General features: G+C 47.2%; 1 protein-coding gene across 2 annotated transcripts in view; it reads right to left on the bottom strand.

Moving 5' to 3' along the window:
* LOC142584666 (WD repeat-containing protein 47) overlaps nt 1–13072 on the bottom strand; it is a 194109-nt gene that overhangs the window by 131783 nt on the left and 49254 nt on the right. For both annotated transcript variants that reach the window (XM_075694829.1, XM_075694826.1), the window contains one exon: nt 7841–7955. In XM_075694829.1, coding sequence (XP_075550944.1) covers nt 7841–7955 — 115 coding nt within the window. The remainder of the gene's footprint in view (nt 1–7840; nt 7956–13072) is intronic.

Here is a 13072-nt window from a genome sequence, read left to right as displayed (position 1 = left end):
ACATCAGCCAGGCGACGGTGTTAAGAACGGCCAGCTGCAGTGCAAGTTTTGCCGGCCAGTTGCAACAGTGGCCGCAACTTTCCTGGAGCGCCGCCGCTAACCTCTAGCCACGGCGTGACTAATGGCGTTTTTCACTGGTCGATCTGGAGCGGCCGCCGAAATCCTGGAGCGAGCGCTCGGGTTTCAGGAATCCGAATCGGCCAGCGGAGCGCAAAAACGCTCCGCGGCGGATCACACAGGAAGTCTGTGTACACGTCGCACGAACCGGTTCTGAAAACCATGCCCTACTTCCGTTCTGTACGTTTCCACGGCAACCAAACTCGCCGTCCCCCGTGTGTAATTTGACCGTGGCAGTCGCATAGCCCGTCATTTCCATGTCGCGCCAGCAGGGATTGTGCATGGACAACGAGCATAGAAGTCTTCGTACAGCACCTGCGTCACTTCGTAATCGCTGTCGTCCGCGCTCTCGTCACTAAACGCGAGCGCTGCAGCAGCACCGAACGCAGCCATCTTGCGAAGCAACACAATGTTGTGCGCACCAACCGGGTACCGATTTCGCTTGAAGCCGGAAGTGACGCGAACTATTTCCGCCCGAATCCGCGCCTCGGCGGCGGAGCATGTCAGAGCGATCCGGCGCGGAGCGAGTTGATCCGAAACGACCAGTGGAACGCGCGAACCCGCTCCAGATCGACCAGTGAAATTCGGATTCGTTGCCACGGAGCAAGAAATACTGCTCCGAATCGACCCGTGAAAAACGCCATAAGTCGACTTTGTGTCGGGAACCAATACGCGCGTCCTCCACTCTCCGTCGCTTCAGCCAGGATGCGTTTGAGGAAGCAGGCTTCGTGCTGAAACCGCCACCGTTACGCTCTAGCCTCGTCGCCGTTGTGACTGAATGAGTTCGGCGGGCCAACTATTGTTACCGAACTCCCCAACGCGGACCTGATCTGCTATGAGTGGGGGAGTTGCCGCGGGAACGTCGTCGGACACCCCTTCCCACGCGCCGACCAAGACGCAAGACAAAGGCTACCCGGGCGCACTGCGCGGGTCGGCTCCGAGTTCTACGAAGCCCCTCTGACGTCGGCTCCGGACCATGCACCTGTGTGTGCGTGTGTGTGTGTAAGCCGTCCCGGGGAGAAGCGGCGTGTTTACGATGACTGGATGAACGTTTCCGTCACCTTGGAATCGGGGGAGGGCCGAGTGTTTATAAACGGCTGTTGTGCGGATGCTCGATACACTTTCTTAAGCAGTAATGTTAGACTGAGACAATCTCTCTCAAGCAGTCATGTTAGACTGATGTACTTTCTCAAGCAGTCATGTTAGACTGATATAAATACTGTAAATAAACCCATATTCCTCGTTCTCGATGAGAACCAGTCCTTCCCTTCATCAACGTCCTCAGCGTGGATAAGTTGGACGACGGCATGGGCCAGCTACCTTCTAATTCATGCCCGACTCCAATCTTGACAACGGATCACGAGCGACAGGATTGAACCCCCAATCATAACAACGGGAGCTCCCACTTCTCCGCGACGAATCAAGAATTCGATGAAGGGGACTTCAAGAAGCACCCAGCCATCTCCGAGACGAATCAAGAATTCGACGGTTCAGGTTCTTGATTAATGTGGACTACCTGGGGCAACGTGCACCTAAATATAAGCACACGAGCGTTTCTGCTTTCCGCACAGTCGAAATGCGGCTGCCGCGCCCAGGATCGAATCTGTGACCTCGAGCTCAGCAGTGCAACGCCGTAGCCACTGGGCTACGTCTGTGGCTTTGAATTCGGTCGGCACACGCTCATACAACACCAGCACGAATCTTTTCAGAAACACGTACGTAGGCTGACGTCATACGCCTAACTTTCTTGGCTCACGGTTTTGTGGTGGTAAATGTGAAAGACATCAAAAACAATGCTGCCAGAAAATGCGCAGGGGTCACAGTACTGCAGTACTGACTTCCACGTTCACAGTGGAATGCCAGATTTCCATCTGTACAGGTATCTCAGTTGGCCATCATCAGAAGAGCACAGCAAGAAATGATTAGTCATTAATGAATTCATTTATGTTGGTTTATGATGAATACCCTGGTTGTTGTGATTACGGTATGGATGACTTGTCATCATTCTTGTTAACGCAAGTTGCAACTAGTGCACAATGCTTAAAGTTTTCTGATGCTCCATATGTGCGACTGTAGGTTGCACCTTCTAAGGGCCTAGTCAGCCTTGTTCAGGTGCAAAAATAATACTTGGTAACATTATCGTGGACTTCGATGTTTGTAAACATAATCTTCAATGAACAAAAAGAGTGGAACTGCTTTTGCAGACAGTGTTTTAATGCAATTCACTGTGGCTTGCTATCCGAGATTATCGAGTTCCACACATGTTGTATTTCTAAATTATTGATGGCCTGAGCATGAAGCCTGACAGTGGCTATCCACAACGTTGAACCACGTAATAATAATGTGCCGGAAGTCCACTGTGAGCTGTAAGGCGAGCCGGGCCATTGCACAAAAATCCAGAATAATGTTGACTTTAATGCGCCCCAATACCTGTTTTGCATTTCGCTTTTATCAAAGTGCAGCCGCTGTAGCAGTGATGTGGCACAAAGCATTGACATTTCATTGGCGTGCAAATAGTACTCTGAGCACATTTCATTGTTACATCCACACATCATCTCAAGAAGCGGCTAATCAATTCGAACGCGAAAAACTGAGTAGGATAATGAGGGCTTGCAAGTGTGTCGAAGTCCCACGAAAGATTGAGCTGCTCGAAAACCGAGCTGAGCCATGCCCATACTCTATTGAATTGCTAAGACAAAGCAAAATATGAAAATATAGGATGTGGTGATGTTCAGTGATATACCGTAGGCGTGTTTCTAGCATTGGGAATGTCACTACTCCAGCAGAAAGGTGCCAGCAAGTCAGCGACTTTCACATCATGAAAGCGTGCAGTGGCATACAACATTTCTCCTTTAAGACGAACGAAGGAGGAAGTGGTTAATTTTGATATTGGCTTGAAGTCACAAGAAAAATTTGCGCCATTTCTGTTGCTCTAAGCAAGAGCATGCACACCATTACGTTGCTAGCAAATGCAGGCAGAGCAGTTCGTCTGCACTAGTGTTGACTCAACCTACCATGAGAGGCGCTGATTGGTGCTGCTCTTCACATTGGGCACTCACAGGAAGACTACAAATGGCGCTTTGCAGGGTGATATGGGCTGGATAAGTTTTGAAGTGGGGAAAGCTCAAAGTAAAATTGATTTTGGGGAATGGCTGAGGAAGTAAATGGGTTGCAAGGGTGTTCAACTATTTGTGCAGGAAACGTATTGGCTCACAGTGGGGATAAAGAACCAGGAAGCTTACTAGCAAGTATGTGGTATAGTAAGCAACATGGCAACAAAGAATGTCAAACACAAAGTCAGAAAGGTTGAGACAATCTCATCGGTGGCGGCGATCAAAAATAAACCTGCTATGAGTACCTACGAGACAAAAAAAAAAAACGATATCAGGAACGAAGCAATTTATGTCAACTCAGAGGGAAGCTACTTTTTGAAGCGAGATCAGGATGCCTTAAACACGTAGTTATAAAGCGAGGTACATCAAGGAAGAAGACGCATGTACTTGCTGTGCTAAAGCTAAAAAATTAAAATTAAATTATGGGGTTTAACGAGCCAAAACCACTTTCTGATTATGAGGAATGCCGTAGTGGAGGACTCCGGAAATTTCGACCACCTGGGGATCTTTAACGTGCACCTAAATCTAAGTACACGGGTGTTTTCGCATTTCGCCCCCATCGAAATGCGGCCGCCGTGGCCGGGATTCGATCCCGCGACCTCGTGCTCAGCAGCCCAACACCATAGCCACTGAGCAACCACGGCGGGTTGTGCTAAAGCTAGGGAAATTATGGAACATGTTTTATTAGAATGCGAAGATATCTACCCAGCTGTTATTTTAGGCTCCGCTGGCTTCCTTGAAGCCCTTGGGTTCAGGAATAGCAGCGGGAAAGTAAACATGCCTGCAGTAGAGATTTGTACATGGCGATTGGGAGGTATGGTGGCAGAAAAGTAGTGCACCACAATCAATGGAGGCGTACGAAAACAAAGTTCCCAACCGTGGTTCAGAAAGCTTGATGCTGGGAATTTTTTGTCTGTATAAAAAATATAGGTAAGACATTAGGCAAATCAAGAACAAGTACTTGTTGATGCAACCCACTGCCCCATTTCGAAGGGGGTGCTCACAGCATCCATCCATCCATCCAATGCGCAACCTGGACAGTGTCAGCAAATGTTTGCTAAATAAGAACAGCGTATTCCGCAAACACAAATGAAAGATTCACTTTAAGCGATTTCCAGTGTGTGGGATCTACATATCTATTTCTACTTTTTTTAGCAAGGAAAGAGAAAATGCCTTAAACAGCCGCTGCCAGACTTAACAGGAACACAAATGACACTCGGTATTTAAGCAGTTCTACATACAGTTAAACTTCAAGACAACAAACTTCAACATAACGAAATTCTCGATATAACGAAGTATTTAACTTTTCATAACCTCCTGTCCATAGAACACCATGTATTTAGAACTTCAATATAACGAAGTGTGTTTGCATGCGATTTCAATATAACGAAATTTCACTGTCGCTGCGAAGGAATGCCGAGACATTAAATGGAAACTTCCGCGGCGCAGATGGTCAGATGATTGAATTACAAGCGGCAGATTGCAAACGGGCCTCTGAAATCGCGTGCCGCGCGACAAGAGCGACGGCCGAAGTGTAGCCGCATCGTGTTCCGTATCAAGTCCAAGTGCGATAAGATCCTATCGCGTCCTGCGCACACTGTGTGCTTTAGGTGAGAGGGAAAATGTGCGAGGGTGAGACAAGAAAGATCGTGGCTTCACGGGTGTCGCCTTCCCGCGCGAGCAAAGGGAAAGAGGGGGAGGGGGTAAGTTGGCGCGCGTCTCGATTTCTGGCGCGGTCTCCGCCGTGGCTGCTCATGGCTGTAAGCGTGGCTGATCGAATACTGTAAGGGATTGGGGTCGGGCATGAAACAGATGGTAGCTGGCCTGGCCCATGCCGTCTTCCAACTCATCCACGCTGAGGACGTTGTTGAAAGGGACTTCTCATCGAGAATGAGGAACATGGGATTTATTTACAGTATCTACATGAGAACATTACAGTTCGTCAGTCTAGCATGACTAGGTGAGAATGCACATTCAGCAGCCGCGCCACGGCTGCTTATAAACACTCTGTCCCCCCTAGATCCCTGGTGAGGGAAAACGGCCGTTCAACCTTCGACCAATTCGGAGCGTCCAAAGTCATCGTAGCCGAGCCGCCTTTGAGGGGGGGAGGTTACACACCCACTTCCGCACAGGTTTCACTGACTACATCAAAGTGAGAAGGTTTTCACAGACACGGGTCTTGCCCGGAGCAGGCGCCTCTTGATCCCCGAGTTGACCCCGCAGACAGTGGCCGCCGCGTCTGCCCACTGACTGACTGACGACTTCTAAGGCCCATGAGACGGCGCCGCAAAACATCTTTCAGGAGTTCCCCCGCTTCAAACAAACCGTGACTGTGACGGTGACGGCGAATCCACTAATACTTGGTCCGCCGACTGCGTCTAGACATCCCGGCGCCGTTCGGCTAGGGACGTGGCGCATTGTCGTCCTTACAAAGCGAGTCGTCGCAGCGGAGTGGGAAGGCTCGGAGGTCCCTTCTCCTCTAGATCGCCAGCCCCGCAGCTGCGGCGGGCTGGGAGAATTTTGTAGGTCGGTACCTCTGCAGGCCGATCGTAACAATACACAGCTGCGCACCCTGCTTTAGAGGTACTCTGCCGCTTGTGCAAAGAGTGGGCGTGCCGAGACGGCGTGGCATCATGTAAGCTGTCTTCCCGCGCGTTTAGTATGGGAGATTTTGTAATCTCGAGTTTCGGTGACTCGTTGGGGCGAGAGGCAGACGAAGCATTCGCTACCTGCTGCCGGCGCTTTTCATGATAGCGTTGTCCCAGTGCGGGTGACGCTATCAGCCGCGGGTGCGGAGCGCACGCGAAAGCGTGGCTGGCTTCACTTAATTCGTACCGCCGAGAAGATATCGTCGACGTACGTGGCATGAAACCGTATCACTCGTCGCCGACTCCCAAATTTATCAAAATGAATTCTTTTGTCATTGAAATTTGCTTTTCGTTGATTGCCTGATAATTCTGAGAATCTTGCGGCCCCTTCCCGTGTAACAAAAGTCGATCGGCGACGGTACTTATTTGCATAAAAGTTCGAATTTCAAAACAACGAAATTTCGATATAACGAAGCAATTGTCGATTTTACCGATTTCGTTATATCGAGGTTTAACTGTATTAGATCAGACTGGTTTTTCGAGAAGACAATAACTGACATGTATCACAAAACTCTGCCCCCATAAGCAAGAGAAAGAAAACGGCCATTAGGAGTTTTCGGATAAAGTGCGACGTACGGGTATACTAGCACCAGGAGAGCCGGAAGCGTGCAGAATGCCCACCAACTAAGGCTGACATGGCGGCAAATGCGGTACAGAGGCAGTCCAACTGTACATAAATACTAGTGGCAGGCCTTCCACAACAGCATGCAGCGCGCTGGCACGAGACAACTATAAGAAATATGTGAATGAATCGAAGACCATGCTGCGGGCAGCGGAGTGAACACATTTTGACCGATGAGCGGGCGAGGTAGAGGCTTGTGCAGCTCATCAGAATGGAAAGCTGTGGCAGTACAGCTTCATTATAGTTTATTTCAACCCTGGGTCGGCAACAATAAAGCAAACTTTAATTATTTTCACGCTGACACTGGCACCACGTAGCCTATATACCAGCGTGCCCGGATCGATACTGGTTGACAATCTTCGTCACAAGTACACAGAACAATGCAAATGGGCAAGCTTTCTTACTTGGCACTCACTGGCCTACAGTTCTGAAGCACCAGCAGAAGCAGTCCGTATGTCCACTAAACAATAGTAGCCATGGTTCCCGCTGGGTGGGTCGCATGCAGATTTGTCTTCCTTGCAACAGCATATTATACCTAGTGATTGCTCTGGTCCGTGAAAGCTAGCCTGATGCCTTTTGTGTGTAATATGACTGGTCACAAAAAGAAAAAAAAAGGAGGCAAAAGACGCAAAGGTGTGCACCAAAATTTCAAAGGCGACAGACGTTGTTCGGCAAGTGCATGCTAGATGCCACCACAAACAAAGAGGCTTCACCAATGCACGCAGTATCAGTGCCTGCTAGCTCAAGTTCATCAACATGCACCTGAAGCAGCGATTGATGAGTAAAAGCACATGCAACAGTGGCCCTAACTGTGAGAGGCCTGAACTTGCAATGACATCTACTTTCAGTTGTAGTGCTAAGAAAGAGCCCTTGAATTTTCTTTTTGTTTTCATGTTTCTTTTCTTCGAATTTATGCTGAAACTGCAAAATAATCTGTGGACAAAGGTGATTTCCTGACAGATGGAACCTGCTGAATTTCTGTCAAAGAGCAGAAGAAAGCCGTTTTTGCTGCCACCAAGTTCAGATGCATGCCTCTGTGAACACTTCAGATAAGCTCAACATCTTTTGAACAAGCGTGACTCGGTGAAAGCGTGCCACTGGTACATAAGTAACTTGCAGCACAAGGTTAAGCATCTTTTCTTTTTGTGTGCATGTGTTTGTGGCAGATATTGTTTTACAATTAATGAAATAGCATAACCTTGTTTTGACCAACAGCTAAACTTCTGGCATTTTCCTTCATTTGTTAAAATTTATAACTCTTTAATGTAGCAACAGCCTTTGCAACCTGTTTAACACTTTGTGAAAAAGCATCACAGGAAAAAGTATGACAAGCAACTGACCGTGTTGATGAGGACTCTTGCTGATCCAGCACTCGAAGGCTGTCCTGATGACCGAGACTGGGCGCTTATTGACCTCGTGTCCGAATGAACGCTTGAATCACTGTGTTCTGGATAGCTAGAAAAGACAGCAAGAAATGCATCAGCCCTTTCATTCAGCATCTCACAAAACATCCAGGGGTAGAAGGGAGACGAGCTCAACAAGTGTACACATACAGGATGTGGAGGAGGAAGAGAGGGAAAGACAGGGTGCTCAGCCAGCGCACAGACTGGCTACCTACCCTGTGCCGGGGTAAGGAGGCACCCTTGTGACAGTAGTGATAACATATATGACAGGTGTGCACAAATATCTGAGCCTTTAGGTAAGAATACAAATTTTATTTTATTGATGCTCAGAAGTTCATATTCATTACAGTAGTTAAATGTGCAGTTAAAGATGAGTGAGCTGGATTATTACTTCAGTCTGCATGAAGCAAGAAGCCATGGAAATGTGTACTGGCTACTTCAAACATTTACAGTTAAACCAACTCAGAGAGAAACTTGGCTGTTCCTGTGAGCTCTGTTCCAAGGAAAGATTATTTAGTGGTTCAAGAGGCATCATCGCTGTGCACTGACTTTACATAGTCAACAAACATGTGGACAGGGCAATTAATTTCTTGCATGGAAACTTGCAACGAGCCAACAAAGCCTCCATGCTTAGGCTACTCGCAGATTTATCACAACTTTTGCCCTTAGGCACAACTTGAACTAAACCTATATTTTCTTTCGGTTCGGCACTAGGCTCAGACTGTTGCTCACAGTAAATCAGTTAAGGAACTCAAAAAGTTACTAGAGCCTGGGCCCTTTGTTTCCATTTGGAGCAGCAATCTGAAAATTGGGTTTTATATCTCTGCATTGCACCAGTGCTTCGTAATAAGATAGCCCCTCTGTTCTCATGTGCAAGAGACCATCACCACCTCCCCACTCCCAGATACTCCACGTGGCCTTAATAACAGATGACATTGAAACATCAGCCTCACACCATAGGCCACATGTTGCTTCCCTTTCATTATTGAAGAAAAGGGAGAAATGAAGACACTGGTATGTGGATGAGAGTTTTCCATTTGAAGTAACTTGATAGGTCAGGCCACCTTTGAAATTTAAGAAATTATTCATCACACATATATATTAGCTTAGAGTATACATAGTTCTCTTGCGCTTCTGAGCAGTTAAGTATGAAGTCTCATTTCAGCACCCAATCTGTGCAGGTCAGATCAACGATGAAATGCTTTTGAGAAGTGTGATGTCCATGAAATATAAATGTGTTAAATCTGAAAACAACTGAGGTCTTTAAAGATGTCACTGCTTATCTGCAGTGTTTTCTCCTCTTATAGTAGTATAATACATTATAAAGTATGAGCACAGACTTGATTTTTTTTTTTTTTGTCAAGCTTTACGACTTCCCTCCTGCCTATCACCATTGACATCAGTGTTGTATGCATGCCTGTAGCCTAGGACAGCCGACTGAGTCCCTTCTTTCTAAGAGAGAGAGGCAATGCGTCTAGCTGTATGATTTCCCTCCTGCCTATCGCCATCGACATCACTGTTGTATGCAGGTCTATACCTGCTGGCTATTGCCATAGACATGGCAGCTGCATGCATGCCAATGTGTATGAGTGCCGTGAAGGATGAGGTCTTTCCTTGGTCAGCACTCTGTCACAAAAGTCGCGTTATTTCTTCAATTCTCCGCCCCCGCATCCTATGTATACACGCCTATAAAGCATCGCTTCTTTAAGAGTGGGCCGCAAGCCTACGTGCCGCACAGTTTCGCAAACGGTGGAGAACGTGATCTTGGGTACATCCAGAGCACGTTGAGCTATGTGCGTTCACGACTGCTGTAATGTGCGCAATTAATTTGTTCGCCGGAGAAGGTGACCGCTGGTAGGGTTGAAACCTTGGTGGCTACGCACCCAGGCTATGTGAGGCCGGGTGAATCCGTGGCTGTTGTTTTGCGTGTTATTAAATTGCTTGCCAGTGAAGGTGACCGCTAGCAGAGTCTAAACCACGGTGGAAGCAAGCCCGGCCTACGTGAAGCCATCTTCGTCCGCAGCTATTGTTTTGTGTGTGATTAACACAGCCGGTGAAGGTGACCGCCAGTGGAGCCTGAACTAGGGCGAGAACCAGTGTGCACGTGTGTGATCCATGTCTGGACGACAAGAGGTGAACGCCGGCACCTCGAGAGGTTTATAAAAGCACGCCGAATCTACACTGCACCAGTCTGCTCCGGGGACGATAAACGAACGCCGAGCAACTCCCGGGGAAAAAAGCTACCGCCATCATGCCCCGACACCGAAGACCACCAGCCGCCGACATCGAGGCGCCAACTTCGAGGGTCACTTACGGGCCGCATCGGTTGGGACGGACTGCCGGCACGCCCGGTTGACTGTATGTCGCTTTTGATTCTGTGGACTGTGGACTCTAAATATTTGTCTTCTCGATTACTGTTTAGGAATCTAGTTGCAACTGATGTTCATTGTCCCTATTGCGATTGCACATAGTAATTGTTTAACTTGGTTACACCTGTTCTTTGGAATTGTCAGTTTACTGTTTTCGTCTAACCTATTCATATCCACTATACTTAATGACGTCAGTTTCTTTTGTCGCTGAGCAATCACATTAAATCACTGCTTTTGCTTGATTTCATCAGGCCTTTGTCTCGTTCACGACAGTAATTGGTGAAAGCCAGGCACCAGACTCCACCCCCTTATGCCACTACTCAGGAGGAGCTAACGCATCGACGCTGAGTCGTGACACACTCGTCTCGATCACTTCGTCCGCTGCCGTCCGGCTCAGTGGCCTAGGCCACACGTGGTGACCGACACTGCAATATTCAGCAAATGGCACCTTTTAATCTACATACCGTTAATTCAATGACAGCACCAGAAATTAGTATGGGTGTCATCTGTCATGCTTTTATTCTTCCAGTCACTGCTGGCACATGCATGTACGCATCTGGACCTCAGCATAAATAGAAATGTGAACAGGAAAATGTACATTACATCACACTTTCTTTTGTTGAAGAATCCTTGAAACGGTTTGGACAAACTTGGTAGACACGTAGGGTACAGCTACAGTAAAACATTGGCTCCACAATTTAAGTGAAGTATATCATGTTAAGAAAGCTACAGATGATAACAAGTTACCTGCCTCCCTAGTCATGCTTTTTTCTCCTCAACTCGTTTGCCGAGTGATGGGGGCTAAGTTCCGCCTTCACTGGCTCTGCGTCGTGATGTGATATCATATAGTCTCCTTCCGGTTGCCTTGGAGCCAACATGTGAAGCCTCTACCTCTCCACTAGCCGCCTGGCTGTCGATCCCCCGCGAGAGCTATCCAAGCAGCGTTCGTTGCAAGCGTCCTGTCACCGCCCTAAGTATGTACGGTATTCTGGTAGCCACAGGTGACCTGGGCATTTTGATGGATAGGGGGAGGCGTAAACTAAAGCCTTCCTATACTACCACCACTGTAGTGAAGGGGCTTAGCGTAAAGCTGAGCAGCCTGGGTCGCCTGCATAGTGCAACCACCTGCTCTAGTAGAGCGTAACGCCAAACACAGAGCTGGTATTGCTGTAACCAAGTATAACATATTTTAAACATCTAAAAGGACAATGTGTTCATGATTACACTCCTGACAAAAATTTACACCACCACCAGTAGAATACACTTGGTTACTGCTATATTAGCTCGGCGTTTGTCTGGTTCAGCACAGTGCTACCAGGTGGCTGCACTGTGCAGGCCGTTTACATTTGCACCTCTGCTAATATGGCAAAACGTCCAGGCCCAGTCCGCTTGCGTTCAAGTTTACCTGAATACCGGACACACTAAAACTCTCTAAAGTGGTCTTAGTATCCTCCAGCAAGAAGTGACGGCTGCAAACGTATAGATGCTGGCACTTATTGGAAACAGACAGCCCAATGCGCTGCACCCACATTGCTTGCATGTTGCCCTGCAGAGGGACACAATGTCGCAGTTTGACATGTTGCCGATCACTAGATTTGCAGCCCACAACCTAACAAAGGCAATCCATGGTGTTCACGAAAAGAAAACTCGAGACCAGCACTGACTGCGACAGCTCGCATCAACACAGAGAATGTCGTGACACAAGCAGACGACACTTGCTGTGTGCCAGAAGCGCTTGAGTGCAGCAACAAATTGCCATTGTGTATTCTCTTTCTGTTACTTTCTTTAGAGAAACAAATTAACCACCATTCCAACTATTACAAACAACATTTGTTCACTATAATGGTGGAAAAAGCATTGATGACACGACCTGGGTAGCCAATCAGATAGCTCGCCCAACTGACGTGAATTGTGATAACTACTTCAAATGGGAAGGGACGGCTGAAAATAGAGGGGAGGGGCACCGCTGCAAATGGTAGCGAGACACATTTTAAAAACTTTATAATAAATTACATGCTTTACGTGGAACACTTAAATATGTCACTTAATGATCACAAGGTCCTAACCTAACATCTCAGTTTGTTTGTACAAAATCTTCAAGATCGTTTCAGGGTCCCTTTAATTCAACCCTGACAGAACTACCGAAATTGATCTAACTATCTGGCAGGCTGAATTAAAAAGAGGCAGAAGAACATCCAAACATATCGCTGCTCCAGTTTGCAGTATACGCCTGCGTTTTACATGCCCTCAAATCTTATGCGCACCCATTCTTTAACAAGGAAAATTCAGCATGTCTCTGATTCTGTCAACCAAAATAAGATGAAACCATGGAGCTTAACCTTTATATAAGAGAAATTTATTTAGGATTAATGACGACCATTGTCGGTCTCAGATAGCCCTTTATCAGTCAATGGACAACAACATTTACTGCTCTGTACAGTACAATATGCATTTGATATTTCGCATTTACCGAATGACTCTGTAACAATTACAAATCGGATGGTGGCCCCTGCCTAGATGAACCATTTCACTTGAAACATTAAAACACCCGATAAAACTTTGTTGTCACTAGCTTAGCATGCAAAATGAATGTTTTCGACGAGCTTTTGTAGTCAAACACTGAAAGCAGCACATTGTCATCAACATGCTATGAGAGAGCTTGTTCTGTTGTCACCTTGCGAGGATAATGCTGGCTCTGATGGTAGGCTGCTGCAATGCCATGAATGCTGTCTCATATCTGATTACACTATGCAGGTAGTTTTGCACCAATCTTCTTGGAAAAAAATGTGCACTAGAAATG

This window comes from Dermacentor variabilis, chromosome 1 (assembly GCF_050947875.1).
Source record: "Dermacentor variabilis isolate Ectoservices chromosome 1, ASM5094787v1, whole genome shotgun sequence".
In the NCBI taxonomy this organism is placed as follows: Eukaryota; Metazoa; Arthropoda; class Arachnida; order Ixodida; family Ixodidae; genus Dermacentor; species Dermacentor variabilis.
This window is presented reverse-complemented; position numbering and strand designations above follow the sequence as displayed.